The sequence below is a fragment of the Polyergus mexicanus genome, unplaced genomic scaffold (assembly GCF_030449975.1).
Source record: "Polyergus mexicanus isolate NDT 795.1 unplaced genomic scaffold, iyPolMexi1.0 SCAF_14, whole genome shotgun sequence".
NCBI lineage: Eukaryota > Metazoa > Arthropoda > Insecta > Hymenoptera > Formicidae > Polyergus > Polyergus mexicanus.
This window is the reverse complement of record NW_027223334.1, coordinates 230064-250662: the sequence shown is the minus strand read 5'-3', so window position 1 is coordinate 250662 and position 20599 is coordinate 230064. Positions and strand designations below refer to the sequence as shown.

The window sequence follows — 20599 nt, the reverse complement described above, 5'->3', positions numbered from 1 at the left end:
AAACAATACATTATTTTCGAGCAAATTTTTACCCGTCGATATATACATATTAATATGTGAGTTTCAGAAGACTCCGTGAGATGGCGCTTGATGAATATTTACCAACGGTAAAATATAAATCATCATCGCGCGCCAGTGAAATATGGCGGGAGGAGAAAACGTTCGACAAGTTATTTGAGCGCACAAAGCTTTATTTAATAAGGTATATTTATATTATATTACGATTCGACGGTCTAGATTTGAATATCTGTACGAGTAATTCTCGAGGAAAAGATATAAGCGCGTAAACGAAGGAATTGATGGCAAATTTTGCAGATTGTGTCTCGCGATTATATATTCGAAAGAGAAACGACATTTTCTTAAATAAATTTTCTATTCTTCTTTTAAACACAGAGGAAACGCACATATCGGACATTCTTGTCGCGGCGCTTATCGTGCATGAAGATCAGCGTATTTTTGGGAGAGAAGACGGTTAATCTTCGTAATCTTCGGAAGGATCGAACTGTAAATCTCTTTACATTATGATGCGTCTCTTGGAACGACTCTGCTGCTGCAATAACAACCTCGAGGGGAAAATGGGGGAAAACATCGAACGGTAAGTCGCATCTTCCCCCCCTCCCCCCCCCCGCATATATACATATATACCATATACATATACATGCATATTTTTAAATTTAATTTTTGGGAAAGAAGACGATTAATCTTCGTAATCTTCGGAAGGATCAAACTGTAAATCTCTTTACATGATGATGCATCTCTTGGAACGACTCTGCTGCTGCAATAAAACCTCGAGGGGAAAACGGAAAAAAACATCGAACCGTAAGTCGCATCTTTTTCCACTCGCATATATATATATATATATATATATATATATATATATACATATACATATACATGTATATTTTTAAATTTACCGCTATGGCTGTCACACTATCTCGTTCGCCAAAAATTTGAAATCGAATATATATGTATGATATATAGTGGAGTATCAGTAGCAATTTATGATAAATATTGTGCTTTCCATGGCAATAATGATGGCAATATATTAAAGGAAAGTAATCGCTTAAAGTCTTGTATGATCATTATCGTAAAAAATTATCGATTATTAAAATTATTAATAATTATGAGAACCGTGCATACACGATAATGATAATGCTATGAATTATTTTATAAAAGTGATTCGCATTATGTCTTTTATACTGTGATACACACACACACACACACACACACACACACACACACACACACACACACACACACACACACACACACACACACACACACACACACACACATATATATATATATATATATGCAAAAATTCTTTTAAATATTCTTTTAATAAAAGATGAATAACAAATAATGCATTAAGATTATAAATTTTGAAGAAAATTATTGGAAATTTTTGTTATATTTTTGATTAGAAAAAAATGATTATTTTAACGATAACATATTAGCAATATTAACTCGTGTCGTGTATTTATTTATAATATTTTTTAAAACATACTTTGATATCTTGTTGTTTACTTATGTCTGGTATAGATTATTTGTTTTTTGTCACAACGAGATTTTATTGAGATAATTCATAAGTACATTGATGACGTATCAGATTATCAACTTGCGTATCATTTTATGTTGTATCAAAATATAGCAAATGATTAAATCTATACTTTCGAGATATCTCGAATGCGGCTAATAATTCAATCTGAATATCGGTAACTGGTTTTGAAATAATGATATGACAAAAGCAATGCGTTCTCATCGATTCATTACTCTATTTCTTTTTGTATATAACATAATTTATTAATTACAATATTATGGATTCTAACTTGTATAAAATAAATCTGTAATAATATAACTGTTAAGGTAAGTTCATAGAATTTTTTAATATTACATACCGGTGATTTAATGATTTAATCGATCGCAATAACGTTTGCTAATAATTAAAACACAAGTCACGTAATATGTATATAAAATGCAACATCTCGCATAATCGCATCTGAAAATAAGAGGTTACTAATTCCAAACAATTAAACCTAGCAAATGTTTTTCAAACTCGATATAATAATCTAGATATTTATAGACTATATTTTGATCCACTCTTTCGACACATAATAAAGTGTATACTTAAATGATTCATTATGCTCTCTTATTTTATGTGTGGGTGTATGTATATATATATATGAGTGAATGCGGGCGAGTGATGCGTATGTATGTATATGTGTTCCTCTTCTTATATATTTTTAGCGTCACATTGCATGGATGCTAGTTAGCAATAAATAAATTTTATATTTTATTTTTATCTAAAATCTTTACGCAAGTTTAATTAATATATAATTATTTAATCTACAATAATTATTTGACAAAAAATAATTTTGATAAAAATAATTTTGTATAAAAAATATATCATACAATATTTTACATAAAGATATATCGTTAATAAAACATTCTTTTGAAAACTTAGCAGTTAAATGACTAAATACTTTTGATAAAAAAAAGCGATATATATAAATAATATATATTTGTTTAAAAGATACTTTCTATAAATAAAAATTTAGTCTAAAATATTAATAAACATTCTTTTTTAGTCTTTTGTTATAAATTAATAGTACAGTAATGTAAAGTAAGCAGAATTCTAAAATTTTCCTGCGGTTTCATTCGAGAAACGAAAATATTGAAAACGAATTAAAAAAGCTTAAACTTTAAATAGTGTTAATCTTCGATTTTTTTATATATAATGGGTTTAGGTAATTCCTTAATATCCGCAAATTTATCGGATGGAATTTCAGGCATTTCCAGTATCGACGATAAATTTAGATCTTCTTGTGGATTCACCCAATGATTTATCCTACAAATAAATCAGAGATCTTAACAAACACACATATACACAACATAAAAGTATCTTAGCGAATTAACTACACGTTTTATATAAAAATTTTAAAATAAATATATAAATCTTTTTAGAGAAATTTTTGTGGCAGAAAATTCAAATATATATTGTACATATATCGCGAAATTATGTATCCTGACCCAATATATACGCTTCAATTAAGCTTGGCTAGTTACGACGCCTAGGAACGACGATTATTTTACATACGTTACATTGTAGTTTAAAGCAAAGCTATTCATGCAAAAGAATTTCGAAAACGATACCTATCGGAAGTCGATGCGACACTTTCGATATCTGTCGAGAAAGTACGTTGAACATTCCTCATCGTGTCGTCTCTATCATTGTTATAATCATTGATTACGAGCATAGGTGTGGTCAATTTATTTTCGTCGCTTTCACCTATTCTAGAGTTCGTTATGGAATCGACGACTGATGTTTTCTCTGCAATATTCTTAGATGTTGTTTCTCGATCTTGAATAAATGCTTCTTCACTAGCCGAATAACTATTACTTTTGGAAATTTGATCGATTGTTTCGTCCGGATATCGATATAGCACGTTCTTTTCGTAATAATACTGTCCAGGTTTTTGGATAATTGGCACATTATTTTTTATCTGCTGCTCCAATGGCCTTGGAACCTCGCTGGTAATTTCATGTTGAGATATGTATCCGGAAAGTCCAGAATGATGGACAGTTTCGAGCGTTTCAGCGACGATTGTTACGCTTTGCACTTTTGTTGCTTTTGAATTGAGATTTTCATCTTTTCCGTGTATCTGAGGACCAATCGTCCAAGTTTCTAACCGATATGGAGTACTGGATAATAATTGTTCATTTAAATCAGATGATTTCGTAGGATTTTTATCAGATTTATATGAATCTGCAGTAGTAAATGGTTTATTAATCGATTCTTTTGAATAAAAAGACAATGGCGATTGATGATTGTCTTTCTGATAGATGGGATAATTCGTTAGCTTCTGATTGAATAAAGGATTATGCGAATTAAAAGAATCGCTTTGAAGAGGTCGAGTACTACTTTCTGTCGTATAAGATGAGACATCTATCCAACTGCTTTGAGTAGACGATTGTGTTTTTTGATAAATCAAAGTCGCATCGGAATATCGATCATAATTATTGTGACGTGTAGGAGATGAATTACTCGATTTTGCAGATGTATCTTTTTCATACGAAGAAGTACTTGTCCCAGAATTTGAAATAAATCCATAAAGTTTATCTTGCGAGGAATCCTTGTTAGAATCAAGCGAATCTATTTTCCAAAATTGAGAACTATATTCATTATTCGGTCTATTAATCGATGCTGTTTGATGAGAGTTATTAATATTATAACTTGATGGTTTAATATTTGGTCTTTTACGATATGTGTCAGGATCATCGTAATCATACGGTCTCTCGTGATAATCATTCGAGTTCCATTGTTCCTGATGTTGCGGTTTATCGAGATTAATCTGATAAACTTTATTCGGTTTGTTACTTAAATCGTCATTCTGTAAATTTTCGATACCGCTTGGTTTCTGTGTGCCATATAATTGATAATTCGGTTTTAAATCCGGTCGCAAATTTGTTAGAGGCATAAGTCCACCATAAATCGGTGAGTTGATTAAAGGTTTATATCTGTTATAATCTATAACGGATGGTTTCTCTCCATGATACGCTTCATCGTTCGATTCATAATTTGGTCGAGAATTTGGCCGGATGGTTGTTGAAAATTTATATCCATTGTAATTTGTCTCGTGCGTATGATAAGATTCGTCATTCGATGCATAATTTGGCTTAAAAGTCGGCCGTGCGTTTATCGAAGGTGTAGAGTTAACGTAATCAAATTTTTGCGTCGATTTTTGTTTATCGTTTAATTCGTAATAATGTTGAGAATTTATTAAAGGTTTAGGTCTTTCGTAAGAGTGCGGAAGTGAATCGTGATTATTATACGAGGAGGATTCGTAATTAATCAAATAACCGTTGACCTCGCGATCGGGCATCCGAGTGGTATATCTCTGCTGGAAATTCGTGTAATAGGTATAGAGAGTAGGCCTCGGACTCGTGGGAGAATAATTATCGTAAAAGACGTCGTGTTGCGCGAAAGCAGGTGATCTGTATCCGTAAGCAAGCGGATTCGGATTACTAGGATCGTCGAAAGCGTGAGGAATATACGGATAACTTGACGAATGAAAATTTGCCGAATGAGGAAATGTCGTAGGTATAGGTTTCGCTTGCGGCCGAAATACAGGATAACTGTTTGCAGCTTGATTAAGATTTGAAATCGGTTTGGTGCCAGGCTGCTGCTGTATTTTCACGCGCGAACCGTAAATACCCTCGTTTACGAAAACAGGCGAGTTTACGGCATTGTTCTGGACCACGATTGTGACATTGTTGTTATCTGGACGTCCGAGCGGTCTTTTTATGACAATTTTATTCTGTTGATTAACGCTGTTTTTGAAAGGGTGCTGCTGAGGTATAATCTTTTCTCCTTCCTGATTGCTGACTTTCCTCCTCGAATTGACGTTCTCTTCTTTCGATCTAGAAATAGAATCATTATTTATGTCGACCGCTTTAATCTTTTGCGGATCATCCACGTAGGTTCTGAATTCGGACGGTCGTTCGGCCCAAAATTCCAGATTCAATTGTCCAATGATCGGATCGTCACAGGAGAGACGTCGATTCTTCAACGTATCCGTCGCGAGAAAGACAAACGGTTGTATGGTCTCGATGCCATCCATCGTTCGGCATAGCACTTGAGCTAGAGTAATTCGTCTAATCTGCTGCAGCTGACCGGCAGTGAAACTGCTTTCGCTTTCAGCATTCTCGTACCAAAATCGATCGCCGCGTCGTAGGTTGCTGAATTGCTGGCCGATTATGCAGGCAAAGGTCGGACCGACCAGGCCGCCGGTCACCGACCTTTCCGCCAATCCGGCCGAAAAGAGATCGATATCTTCTACCGACGAGTATAGCGATCTAAATTTTCTCGCCATTTCCGGCGACATCGCTCTATCGAGATCCTCAAAGCTTTTTATCGGCGACAGGCTGCAAGTCTCGCGCCATCGCGCATAAGGCGGCAAACCGTGATCTCTGCCTCGCTGGATATTGAGAGAAGCCAGATCCATACCGAATGCGAAGCCGGGTGTTTGAAAGAGATGATTCGTAATCTCCTCGGTTATGAACTCGTCCCTTCTCTGACACGGTTGATTCACTAGCCCTAAAAGAAGTCGATCGACGGATCCCGCCGTCTCCAGATTCGCTGGATTGCTAAACTCGTCGTGGATCGAGACATCTGCGATAAAATTTATTCAATTAATTTTGTATTAAATATTCCTTAAAAAATGTTTTCCTACATCTCTCTAATTTCGATCATAATTATTATAGCGAATATTGAAAATGATATCTTCCTCGCTATGCCTGTAAGCATCTATTACGAAATTAGTACGCCGTGTACTATTATTATGCAGTGAGTGCATCGCAATGCAGCAATTCACATATATCTCGCCTATATGCAAATTTACGTCTATTTATAATCGCATCGAATTTTGTTTGCTTTATTTAAATTTTACATCTAACGGCGCATCGTAAATATAAATTATTGATTGTACTTTTTTTAACAATTAAGTTTACGTATATTATTATGTCAGAGTCAAATAATATGAGTGTGCTAAAAAATTTCAATTCTATTGTACTTACTATTAAATATGGGCCTGTGATCGCTATCAAATCTAATAAAACTCTGCTGGACCAACGAGTGCCCGAATCGATAAGCCGCTGTAGAAAATGAATTTGCAATTGTAGGATTTATAGTCGGATCGTATCCTTCGTAGTATCCTTTTTTAAAAACTTCCAGATCAAAAATTTTCATCACCCGAGGACCTAAAATTTTACGGTGTTTTTTTTTTAAACTCTTTATTTCCATTAGATTTATGACGATCTTATCCTATCGAGTAAACGTAATAATGTAGCGCAATAAACAACAAGTTATCTTACCAAGAACGATCGGCAGAAATTCTCGATAGGTTATATGTTGAATTACAGCGCCGACGATCCTTCGGGTTTCTTGAAAAAGCTTCTCATCGCTCCAATGGGAGTTTAAGGCGGATAGCTCTGTAGCTATTCTATTGTGCAATCTTAGAAATACCACGTGTAGAGATGTGAGAGCAGGCTGCTCACTGAGACGTCCGTCGCCGGCTCGGAAGCAAGTCGTCGACAATGATCCGCGTTTGCAGAGATCGGATTCGCGTTTTGGAAGCAAAGGTCGTCGCGATTGTATTTTTCCGTATTGCAGCAATCCTAAGATTTTAAAGATTTTTTTTTTTTCCCCCATAAAAAAATAGATAATCTTGCGGAACAGAGAAAAGATTACTTTCCTCTCTTCTCGTCTCTCCTCTCCACTTTGTTCTCCATTACGACAATTAAAAGAGAGTTCTATTCACCGTTTCGGAATATCCTCAGACTGTCACTATGAACGGCATTACTGCTATAAACTGTCGATGCATCCAGATAACTGGTCACTTGGGTGAGTTGTTCTCTAGGGCCAAACTTGCAGCCCTCTTTAGGAGCCGGTCCGCTTCTGAGAAACTCTAGACATCTTACGCCCAGAGGACCATAGAAGCTGTCGCGTAGATTCACTGCTATCGGTAAACACTCCGGGTGCTATCGATATATATTATAAATAATATATTTTTTTCAAGTGTTTTCTCGTAATACGTACGTAACATTTTTAACTTTTTGAGTATAAAATGAGACGCTCGAGAATTATGACTTATAAACCTGGCAATTTGGCGCGGCAATATTCGCGTCGAAACATTATAGAATATTATGCAACGTCATTACGATATAAATATTTATTCTTATAAAAAAATATATAAACCGTAGACTTTAAAACGTTTATAATATTTATTTATTATTGGTATCGATTAATTAATTTATTACCGTAAACTCTGGCGGTTGAAAGCCGGCACCTCTTGGTAAACAACATTGTGGCACTGTGCCATTAAATCCTCTGCTTTGACCGGTCGCTGTTAATAAATAATAGATACGATTATACGACAGTTGCCGTCTTCGAATAATACAAATATAAAATTTCTACAGATATACAACGTATATCTACGCAGAATCTTTTCTCTCTGTTTTTAATAATATACCTGTCAAATCATGATCTACGAATTGTCCCCATTGCATTAGCATGTGAGTAACGGATGCCAAAGGTATGTCTTTACTTTCGTGAATTAGATTCGTGATATCTCGCGCAGACGGGAGTGGTCTTCCGTTTTTCGATCGTCTAATAGCTTGAACGCCATCCTCGTATTCAGGCGGTAGAAATCTGCCGAGCATAAGAAAATGATTTATCTAGTATAATTTAGGAAAATATTTCACGATATTTGAGATTATTAATGTCATTGTCGCATCGTTCACCTCTGCATCGTGGACATTGCGGAACCCCACCAGAGATTTCGCAAATTATTACAGCTGCCGTCAGACGTTCTGTATCTTAGACTAGCCGGTGGGCATTGAGGTGGGTCTCTTTGTGGGCATTGTTGCTCCAGCAAAGTTTTTCCTATAAACTTTGTTCGGGATAAAGGTAATTCTAATGGTGCGTTGGGTAACCTGACAAGACGATCAGAGCAGAAATAAACGTAAAGTGTCTCTCATATAAATATTAATGAAAATTTGCGCTCACTTATTAAGTTACTTATTAACTTACTTTTTCAAGTACATGGCGGTACCTTGAAGAACTGCGTATCCGAATTTTGCGAGATCTCTCGCTTCTTTCGATTGATCGTTAAACGCTGCCACGTATCTCGCTGGATTGTCGAGCCCAAGATAAAGACCTGTATTTTTGTTTCGTACAATATGCAAAATTTAACATATAGATACAGATTTAATATATACATGTAATAATATTAACGACTAAATATTTTTTTGCAACAAATTTTAATTTTTTGCTTTCAATACTTACCCAGCGAATATAACTTGGGTTCCTGGATATAATAAAGTTGGCGCATGGCTTGCAATCCAAAATTTGCAGCTTCCATCAGATCGTCTTCTGCGGATTCCCAGTTTTCTTGTTCAGTGCGACTTTCGAGAGTTTGATTTTCAACTTTCGCATCAGCATTCTGTGTCATCGTATCGCTCATTCGGATCCAACTTTCATCCGAGTTTTTAACAAAGTGTTCCTCTGTTACCAAAAAAATTTTGTCACTTTTCTTGAAATTTTTATTTCTTCTCTCATCGTTATCATTCTGCGCTTCGAAAAATTTTACTTGCTGCGGTGTGTTACTTTTTGCATCGTTCAACCATTTCGAAATGTTATTTTTGGCATTCGCATTATTATTCAGCGTATCGGTTTCTTCATCTCGAAATTTTATATTTTCTATCCTTTTATCATCTTCGTTTTTCCTTTCATTTTCGATTGGTTTTGCCGCTGTCAAGCTTGCAGAAACGCGCGATGCGTTCAAATATTCATGTTGAATTGCATTTCCCGTCCGATTCGCCTCTTTTGCACGAATGTACGTAGTTTCGTCGGAATCTCTCGGCTGTAACACATCCGTTGCTGTTCCCTTTTCTATCTTTTCCTTTAGCAACTTTTGTGTGTATTTCAAACAGGGTGCTTTGATACGATACAAATTATTTGCGTCGCTTTCCTGGATATCCGCAGTTAAAGGATTACAGCCTGATGAAATATTTACCCTCTTTTCCAGATTGTCTGTTGATGTGAAAAGCAATTGCTCATCTTTTTCAAAAATTTTCACTTCGTAATTTGACGTTTGATTTTCGGCGTAGTATTCTGCTTTATCGTTCTCTTCTCCCGATTTTGATGATAATGCGTAGGAGAGAGAAGACAGGATGATGCTGACACAATTAAAGTAAAAATTATTTATTATAATGCGATACGTGTCAAAAAAGATTATTATTAGATATAAAATTTATATATTTATTTATATCTCGCTGATGTCGAATAATCTAAAAAATCTTTATCGTGAATATCTATTGAAAAATCTTGAATGTAATAATCTAATTTAAAAATTTTTATTTAATAAATTTCTCTCGATAATGATTTAATTTTTAATGCTCTGCCATGCACGAATTTATTTTTAGTGCGCGATATGATAAGAGAAATATTAAATTAAAAAAAAAAGAGAAAAAAAGAAGGACCCACGAATAAGTCAAAATATTTAGTAAATGAAGCTGTTGACACTGTGAGACGTTAAGATCGAGAGAAATATAATAACGGGATCGCGAATTGTAGAACGGCAAAGATACACAGGATGGGCCAAAGAAATTATATTGACCTTATTAAGCTGTTGGAAATATTTTTTTTTTAATTTTTTGACAAATAATAAATAAATCATAAATAAATATATATATATATATATTTATAAAGTGGCGACACACATGTAACGATGATGCATAATTCAATTAAATCAATGGTTGGAAAAGTATTGGATAAAAAAATATATACCATTTAATGTATATCAATTAATTTAAAATTTAATAAGATGTGAAAGAAATTTATAAATATTATCGGAAAATATTATTCGAAAACATTTTGCGAATCTTTGCGGATCGCAAGTGATTTTGTTTAATTCGAAAATATTCGCTTCAATAATATTTGTAAGTACATATGTACACACATACAGCAGGATTTAAAAAAAGAAAAAGAAAAAAAAAATACAGACCCCTATCGATAACGACTTACAAAATTGCAAGGCGCATTTTGCGCGGCGACACATTCCAGGCTGCACTTACAATATCCATCGGTGCATACTCGTCAAAATTCTCACAGAGATAAGGCAAAATGAAGACGCGTAAACGTAACAGGGAATAAGATCGAGAAACAGCAGAAAGATGACGAAAAAAAAAAAGAAAAAGAAAAAACACACAGAGACGCGTAAATCGAGGTGGCGGCCTTCTCGAGGACGGTTAACCAGGTACTAACTGGCGATCAGATCGGACGACTGGTCTTATCCGCGAGGAAGGATGGTGCCTCCAGGCTTTGTTTTTTGTTCGTTGGTGTCGGTGTGTCGTTTCTTTTTTTTGCATATTTTTACTGTTATCCGCGGTCTCTCGTTATTTCGACTGTTCGTCGTTCGTTGATCGTCTAGTGACGGGGAGATTGGCCGCGTCCGTCCTGTTTGGACCAGGTCTCTCGGTAGGAAGACGGGAGATCGAGCTTCCTATACATAATTGTGCGGTAAAGTAAACGCTTTCTCGCGATACGCAATATATATATATATATATATATACAATATATATATATATAATGATCGCGTTGACGATACGGCGAGAAAAAATTATATTAATTAGCGTGTGCTCGATCGATGTTTTCTAGATTGACCGTTGAACATTGTTTTAACTGTTGACAGTCTGACAAATTTGTTTTAATTCCATAGTCCTCGTCAAAATATTCTCACAAAGTTCAATGATTTTTGCAAAATTATATATTATTCCCACTTGCCTGTTGTCGTTCAATAATTTTTTTATACCGTTTATTTAACGTGTAATCAATCTTACGATCAGTCTGCTTACGCGTGACAGATTCCAGCAGAGTTTCGGCAATATAAATGCTAAATTTATTTACTTGAATATTTTTTATAATACTTTATATATATATTATATTATAATATGATAAATCGAAATTAAAAAAAATAATAAAAAATAAAAAAAAACCTAGAGAAATAATGTTTTATACAAAAATAATATAAACTTGTTGCTTTTGTATCTGTATAAAAAATTAATAGAAGATAGATATTAAAGTAGTATATATGACGCGCAAAATCTCTCGCAGACTATATCAGATTAATGTAGAGTTAATTACGTTTATTTAATTACCTCGTCAATGTCTGGCCGCTTTCTCCTGAGCTTGCAAGCTCGCTATCGCCTTGCCTGTGCCGTATAGGACTTTTGCGCGGACTTGAACTCTTCTTGTGGTTGTGCTTGTTCCAGAAGTGGACGACAAACTTCCGGTGTTGCCACCGGGAGTCGTGCCTAATTGTAATGTATTGCCCGCATAATTCGCGCCTCTGCAACTTGTGCAACCCTCTGACATTGTGCCGCTGCTGATACCCTCTCGTGCTATTGTCCCGAAAATCTTCCCTAAACGAACAATAATCTCGTTACGGTTGCATATTTAACGAGGAACGATATTAATAGGTATTGAAAAAGAAAAAGCGGAGAATTTTGTTTGATTTCGTGAAAAAAAAGTATATCGACAAATGCGAAGATCGGATTGATTTGCACCTAGCGACAAATGAAAGCATAAACCGCCTGTAAAACTGCTATAAGCATCGCATTGTCGCAATATTATCCGACGCATAAACGTCTCTTTCAATGTTGATATTGAGCAGCGCCGTGTTACGTATACATTTATCCTCTCTTGGATGAGAAGACTATAATTATATATTATATCTTTATTAAATCACGACTTTTTTGTGCCATTTTTAGTAATATTCAACTATTTTCTTTTATTAAGAGCTTTGCATTATAATTGCGCATTTTTTTTCTACGATTAGTGAATTAATTAGTGAAAATCGTAAGTGTTAGTTATATTAAATTGGCTCTAGAATTTCTTTCGAATAGTTTAATTTTGTTGTTGATGTTGAAATAAATAATTTTGGCTATTTGAAATTAATTAAATGACAGGTAATTAATTATAGTTGGCTAACAACTTGTGCAATTTTTTGCCACTTCTTCGCAATCAAAGGCATGTCAGCAGTCTGTTATAATGCGCAATGCTAGTGCTAGTGACCTGCGTGCCGTTCACCATAAATCCGGAAAAATCTGGGTTAATTATACTAATAGCAAAATATACATATATGGCAAGTTTTTCTATCGATGACCGGAAAAAGTCGAAACTCGGAAACTTTTTTGCCCGATGTGTAAAAGTGAATTTTGTAAAGAAACATGGGGCGGGGAAAGGCGATATAATATTATATATATATTTTTCATAGATAATTCTATATATATCGATAGAGAGACAACTATATAATTGATCTTCGGGAACGCTTCTCTCTCTCTCTCTCTCTCTCTCTCTCTCTTTCTCAAAATTGCATGTGAGAAAATTATTTATTTAATGGAAATGGTAAAAACTTATTGGAAATCCAATAACAATCTTACGACGTAAAGTTTTATTTTTATAAAATTATTTATTAATTTTTATTTAGATTATATAATAACAAAGGAAGCGCTGTATAATTATTTTGCTTTTACACATCATTGTTTAATATATTTTAAAATTTTGTTATATATCAATATCATATATAATTTTATTTGCATTTGACAAATTGAAATGTAATACTATATACTCTTTCTCGTAACGATAGTGACTCGTTCTTTCAACACCGCAAGTCACTTAAAAAAAAAAAAAAAAGAAAAAAAAAAGAAAAAAATTTAACGCGATAGAGACCAATCGACTTTTCACATCTTATCATAAGCTACTCCGAACTATGTCACGAAATATCCTTTGGATTCGACTTTGTTCTTTCGCGGAAGATTCGCAAAGTTTGAGGCTTTGGTCTTTTTGGCTCGTACCGGTTCGAAAAGACGGCGCGTCGCGTAATTTTTCGCGGGATTCTTCAACTTGGTCTCTTTCACTTGGTCTAGGACAGAGGCACGAGTTTACAAAATCGGCAATGTTTAGCGTGTTCGCGTTCACGGCGCCGAAGGAACTGATCGGCCGTGTTCCAAATAGCCGGTCGGTAGGCTTCGCCGAACACTCTTCTCTCTTTTCTTCTTCTTCCTCCGCGTCGTGCCACTCGTTTGTCTCGTTAGTGTCTTCAAAATCATCGTCTTGGTCGTCGTCGTCGTCGTCGTCCACCACCTCGTTTGCAAGAGGGGATGAAGACGATTAGGACAATTTAACTCTGGGTGACTTGCGAAATCTATGGTTAAAGTTATTAGGAATAATGTAAATAATGACTTTACAATATCGTAATAGATATGAAAATAGATTAATCCATCTCTAGTTCTCTTCAAAAGTTTTAAGACGCTATATGAATATAAATTGTATAACAATCAATGGGAAAGAATGACATATCTTTTCAATGGCAATCGATAATCTGATCGCATTGTTTCCATCAACGGCACATGTATACATTCGTATACATTTACAAATCTGTGAGACAGAAAACTTGTACATTAAAATATCATTCTTCTTTTCTCTGAGTTTAATTCTTCTTTTACGCGGCTATGGTTCACAATCGTGAATTCCGCATGAAAGAGGGCGAAAGAGTCATGGAGAAATAAAGAGAAAGAGCAGAGAGGAGAGTGTGTGTGTCGTAGCGTGCGTATGGCAGAGACTCAATTGCGATACGTAACCTTCGATTGGTAAAAATTGGAACGGCGAGTGGCCGGCCGGACCTTGTGCCCCGCATAATTCTTTCGCAACGCGGCTGCTGCTGCACATGCACGTGCGCATTCGAGAGATCCGTCTAAAATCGAGTCGGTTAGCGGCGATTCTGCGAGAAGAGGGGACACGGTGTGTTTCTGGGCCTTTGCGGCACCGGAGGATGCACAGTTCACGATACAAAAACGAGATATGGAGATCGGAGAATATCGTGATAAATCCTTATTTTTCCGTTTAAAAAATGACACACAGTCTATATACGTAAAGAATATAATAAAATATCTATATCTCTATCTCTACGTGTAACTAGAGGCTTTGCTGTGGCGAGATGCAAAATATTTCGTACCTATATACATTAGGCTATTGTGTCAGTAAAACTGCTCCTGATGATTGCTCTTTCTTTGGCAAACGTTGTATCTGAGATCTGAAAAGATTTCAAGTCGTAAAGTTGAAAGAGACGTAATCGATGAACCGAAATACCGTTATCATTCGTGATGCGAAGTGCCTTTCTTTCGTTCGTCACGCGATGCAATTAAATCAGTCGGACCGAATCGATCCCACGTTGACCGTCTTGCGCTATCAGTGTCCCGCCAGTGGGACAGTCAACGTATAATAGGGTCAGCCGAAGGCGAATCCGGGCTGCGGGTCAACCAATCGGTGCTCGTTCGCGCTCTCCGTGTCCGTGTTTTCGTGACAATGAGTATTAACTGTATAACGTATACTATATATCCGCGATAGTGTTAAATTTCTACTGCGGCACTTCCGCAGTGGCGGAGCATCAGTTTTTTTTTTTTCTTTCGTCAAAAATAAGCGTAAAAGAGATTGAATATTTCTGATTTAACGAAACCTCATGCTTTATAACGGATGCAGATAAAATTTCTTTCCCAGCATCTTTTTTATTTTTATTTTTTTTTTATTTCGCATATTCTATTTCTGATAAATAGATTGGCGCGCGCGATAATCTTCTTCCAATTTTATTTATAGCATGATAGGATTGTGTTTATGCGCAATTAGCAAAATTGCGACTGCGAAGTCAGTTATCAATTATTATCGCAACCGCGTAATAAATAACCAGCCAATGGTTTGGAAACTTTCTCTTTGCCCGATAATTTATGCGCTCCTCTATGCCCATCTTGTGGCATCGTTCTACGATCAGATTTATCTTTCGTTTTTCTGACGTTAGTTAAAGCTATATTATTACAAAGGTTTACTCGGCGGAAACTGCTCGCGACGCATTCGCCGGAAGAACAGACTATAGGATTGTATCTCTAGAGTGGGGGATAAATAAAGAGTAGGTGGTAGCTTCTCGGCAAGACGAGAAACAAGAAGACGGAAGTGGGTCAGCGGGACTAAGCGGTCGCCAAGGGTCCGGGTTCTCGTCTCGTTTGCACTCGTTTGATTTGCCGGAGGTGATGATGCTGGGTAAAACTGGATACAAGTTGTTCTAGAAAAAATAAGAATCGATGGAGGCGATATAGCCTAGAGCAAATTTACAGTTTGAAAAAGAAATACTCAATTAAATGGTATACATGTACATATATATATATATATTTGATTTAAATAAAGCTTTTTTCAAAAGAAATATTTTGTAAACCATATAATTCACTAATTACAGATATTACACACATATAATTGTACTTTTTTTTTTTACGGTAGTTATATAATATATAATATAATAATGTATATCTGTGAATTGTGTATAGAGAATTAATGGAAGATTTTAAAAGAAAAAAAAATTGTTTTCATACATATATACCGATTCCTTAGGATATGACGAACAAATCTGATCAAGACAAATACAATGTTATACTTTATTTCGGACGTTTCCGTCGTGGTACATGTCCCCTACAAAAAAAAAGGGGGGGGGGAAAATCCAGTCGCAAACAGAAACGAAGCAATCTTTTCTATACAAACATAAATTCACTACTGTACATAATTATTCGCGTACGCGTACATCAAAAATCGCGCATTAAAAAGTGATATCGCGTACAAAAATTTTATATCTGGACACGAGGGAGGGAGGGATGGACGGGATGGAAGGAAGCAAATGGGGGCAGGGGAAAATGTTTACGTTTGGATTTGATTGAACTAATTAATTCATATCGTCGTGATATAGACACGATTATAATACATCACGACGAATGGAAAATGAGATATTTCGTATTTTCTCTCGTCCAAAATAATCTCTCTCTAATTTTTTTCTGTACGTGCAATCGCTCTCTTTTTCTCACAATATTTACAAATATTTCACTCGTATTCGCTTCTTTATTGGCTCGGCGGATCTCTTACTCTTCCGTTTTCTATATCGTAATACTTATGTGCTAACGGTTATTTTACACTCAACATCGATAGACATTCACGTAGCGCTAATAAAATTTCTATCATTTTCTCGATCGAACAAAAACGAACGTACGCTTCTAGGAAAAAATACATAGTAGGGAAAAATAAACACAAACGTTTACACGATTAAGTCGATGCACCGCTAATTACGCTGGTTTCTTTATAGATTAGAGTACAAAGTCGTTTTACTCAATTCCATTATTATATTTGCTATAGCTCATCGTCAGAGAGAGAGAGAGAGAGAGAGAGAGAGAGAGAGATGTTTCTTTCATCTGATTTTTCTCTCTTTATGATATTATTTTTTAACAAAATTAGCGGTGCACAGAATTATACCTACGTAATTAGCGAAACACGCTCTGTCCTTAATAATTCGTCGATTCTTTGTCACTTGGTCGATAAAAAAATATGCGCACCATGCATCTTCATAAGCATTCTTCGATGCATTCTTCTTATAAATGCAAATGGCCCCTTGGTGCACGATACTACTGCTCAATAAGCGTGATATATTTGAGAAAATACATTCGAATATACAGCCAGATATATATACATATATCGAATCTGCGACGTGAAGGACGGATTTCACGATAGACATCTGTACGGACATGCACAATAAGGTTCTTCCGCTTGACAGATCGATATTATGTAGGCGAGCGAAATAAGAAAAATATGAATTTACATTTGACATGTTGCTGTGCATCTCCAGGTTATTTCTGTTAATTCTTCACTCTATCCAAACAGTTAATTTTTTTTTAAATATATTATTCTTTGCTCTGTTTTTCTCACTCTCTCTCTCTCTTTTTCTTTTAGAAAGAGAGAGGAATCTATACGAATAACTACATACGAGTATATATGCTACACCAATTAATCTTGTTATTCGTTAGATTATATACGAAATGTGCAACGCGATCACGAAACATTTAACAAGTTCGTCGCGAATAATATTGTGCGGTTTTGGGGTATACGCGATGTATTTTCAGCGCAAATCATTCTACACTATGTGATAGTCGTTATTCGATCGGTTAATACTTCGTCGGGTGTTATCGTACTGCTATTTCTCTCAATTGGATATTTATTTTGTTACGTGCCAGGCGATGTAACTGTCATAATTTTTGAAAATTTTATCTTTTAAATTTTATCTTTCATATAATGACGAAAAATTTAATTTCGTCTTTTGATTAAATATTTCTCTTTTCATGAATTCCTCAAAATGAATCCTACTTTTTTCGCCTATACCTGCTGGAATTTTCTTTATATGATTTTGTTTTGTTAAAATAAAACGGATGCTCAGATGACATTTAGAATGTGATTATGAGGAAATAAAAAAATATTCACTATACGCGCTATAATATTTAATAAAACAAAAGTTGTAAGCTAAAACAAAAAATTACAAAAATTTTTTTTTCTTGTCTCTAAAATAATGTAGCAGTATTAATAATACTCTTTGTTCTATTATATACAACAGTCTATAAGCCTCTTGTCGTCTTAACTATACTAATAACTATAAAACTGGTTCTGATATATTATACTCGCCTCTTTAGATTCGAAATATTTCTCAAATAAAATCTTATACTAATTTCCTTTTTTTCCCTCTCTGTTTTGTATATAACATTTCTTTTACAATTCTTTCTGTCGACAAAATTTATCAGCGCTCTCTCTCTCTCTTTCAGAAAATTGATCTCAGACTTTTCTAAAATATATATATATCTTTCCCCCCAAGCTTTCCATCTCAAGACAACACTACCAGACTTTAGGAACTTTCATATTATTTTATTATGAATATTCTGAAAGAAATATATTGCCCCAGACTGTGCCATGCATCGAGAACGCACTCGAAATGATTTTATTTCTTTTGTTAGAGCCTGGTAATATTGAATCTAATCATAAGCAGAAAGTATCCGTATATAATATTATAATAACACGTTGTCATATATATTAGAACCTAAAATATATTCTTTTCGAGGCATTTCATCCCTATAACTTTAATATTAGGTGTACAACTTTGCTTTCGCCGTTTTTTTCCCGAAATTCGAGGCTTTATTGTAAAAAACTGGTTATACATTTACGATTCAAAGTATTGTCCATTCCCAATGATCGTGCCAATTCTTTGACTCGAGTCTTCATTAAGTAATGCCTCCAATTCTGCATCTTCGAAAATCTTCTCTCTTCCACCGCTATGCCGGTCTTCGACGTGAAAATCACCGTTCTTGAAGCGTTGAAACCACTCACGACACGTTCTTTCACTAATAGCGGCTTCGCCATAAGTATTTGAGAGCATTCGATGAGCCTCAGCCGCAGATTTCTTCATATTGAAGCAGAAAATTAAAACCTCCCGCAAATGACGAGAATTTGGCTCGTAAACTGACATTTTCAATCGAGAATAACTTTATGACGCAGACACAAATCGACTAATGTTTCTATGGGGTTACGTTGACAGATGCCCAAGTTTATCGCATGACGTCTATGATCTATTTATTTCGATCACTACTTACCGCTAAAGCCATCTATAGGAAAACGGCGGAGGCAAAGTTGTACACCTAATAGTATAAATATAAAACTTTCACTATGTGTGTGACTTCAAAATGTTAGTTATCCTTATTGATTCAAAGTATCCAAGTATTTCTCTATTGCATTTTCTTTGTGCTGAAAGGATCCTCCTATATTTCGTAACGATAAATCGTACTTGGATACAATGAACTACGATAGGGAACAATGAGATCTCTCAACCAGCTTACTCGCGTATACTCTCGACAATATGTATATATCGAATAAAACATTGAGATCGGTACAGAAAATATAACGGTATGTCTCGAGTATTATTCATTCCTTTACAAACTAGCTAACATTCGAAGAATATTACAGATCGTGCTTGAAAGTCGACAAATTCCAAAATCGGAATAATGTATCTACGTTGCCTAAAAATAGGATAGATTCCTATTTCATCCATCAGAGAAATGTTTATCACATTCGATTCCTCCAAATTCTCTATGTTGCCTGTATCTCATGTTATATTTCGATTATTTATATTTTTATCTTCAACGCTCCACAGATCAATTTATTTTTAACAACAAAAGGAGAATATATATCAGAATATAATCGTGGGACGAAAGAAATGGGAATATTTTCTTGAAAAAATATTATTTTACTTATAAATGATAAAAAGAAGGTTGGCTTTTTAAAAAGTAATTTTTTAAAAAATTCACATCTATCGCGGCTAATATCACTTATTTAAGAGAGGCGAAGCGCGAATAAAATAATTTTTTAAATATACAATTTTTTTCACATAAAACGTACGACCCAGTTACACGCATATAGAGTGTGTATCATGAATTAGACGAAAAATTCAGAGAAAAAAAATCTCTCGGGTCATGGAACGGATTATGTGATTAAAATACCTTTTCCTATTAAATAATCATTCATATCTATTCGCTGAAATATTTCTTTTATTAGTAGTACCGTTGAAGATGTACGACATTAATCGCTTTATATGAAATATTCGTAATCGTTATCGAGGAACGTTATACACGCGTTTATGCACGCGTGTAGAATGTATCGAAATTTAATTAACAATAGTAGGTAATAAATTATTACCCCCCCACCCCTCTCTCACTCTCTCTCTCTCTCTCTCTCTCTCTCTCTCTCTCTCTTTCTCTGTTTCTTCCCGCTTGTAGATAGCGCTTTATCTGTGCTATAAGTACGCGGTATGCTTGCTACTGTGCTCAAGAGCAGCAAGAACGTCCTGTTTTTGTCTAACGTATAATCTACCCTTCTTCCATGGATTTTGCAATTGAAGTGGCTTAAAATCATCCCTTAAGCAACGTTCCCGTGCACCGATTACGGCAACTAAGCAGAAATTTGGTAATTCGTCGATCGTATAGGTAGGCCCATTTTGTCCTTTTAGAACCACTGCCATGTTCAATTGTTTAACAACAAGTTCCACAACTTCACGTGCCGTAGTCCTTGGTGTTACATGTAATTTCAAACTGGTACCAGCTGCTAAACCAGTCTCGTAGGCCGCGTAAACCTGTAATG

The 20599-nt window shown here is 35.1% G+C and overlaps 2 protein-coding genes and 1 long non-coding RNA gene across 14 annotated transcripts in view; 1 reads left to right on the top strand and 2 right to left on the bottom strand.

Annotated features, from left to right (window-relative positions):
- The window catches only part of LOC138939641 (uncharacterized), an 86051-nt gene that overhangs the window by 179 nt on the left and 65273 nt on the right, over window positions 1–20599 (top strand). The window contains exons 2-4 of the long non-coding RNA XR_011447877.1: window positions 68–202; window positions 394–595; window positions 694–819. This is a non-coding gene — a long non-coding RNA (uncharacterized lncRNA). The remainder of the gene's footprint in view (window positions 1–67; window positions 203–393; window positions 596–693; window positions 820–20599) is intronic.
- LOC138939484 (uncharacterized) lies at window positions 2713–9038 on the bottom strand. Its single transcript, XM_070307330.1, has 10 exons — window positions 8846–9038; window positions 8591–8717; window positions 8302–8493; window positions 8031–8209; window positions 7819–7904; window positions 7320–7539; window positions 6874–7176; window positions 6577–6759; window positions 3154–6172; window positions 2713–2848 (listed from the first exon to the last, which is right to left on the bottom strand). The coding sequence occupies exons 1-10, from the start codon at window positions 9021–9023 to the stop codon at window positions 2713–2715; spliced, it is 4623 nt and encodes a 1540-aa protein (XP_070163431.1). The 5' UTR covers window positions 9024–9038.
- Window positions 15813–20599, bottom strand: part of Wake (wide awake) — a 69777-nt gene continuing 64990 nt past the window's right edge. For 11 of the 12 annotated variants that reach the window (XM_070307628.1, XM_070307630.1, XM_070307626.1 and 8 more), the window contains one exon: window positions 15813–20591. In XM_070307628.1, coding sequence (XP_070163729.1) covers window positions 20256–20591 — 336 coding nt within the window. In that variant the 3' untranslated portion in view covers window positions 15813–20255. The remainder of the gene's footprint in view (window positions 20592–20599) is intronic. The other variant, XR_011447876.1, reaches the window with a different exon arrangement.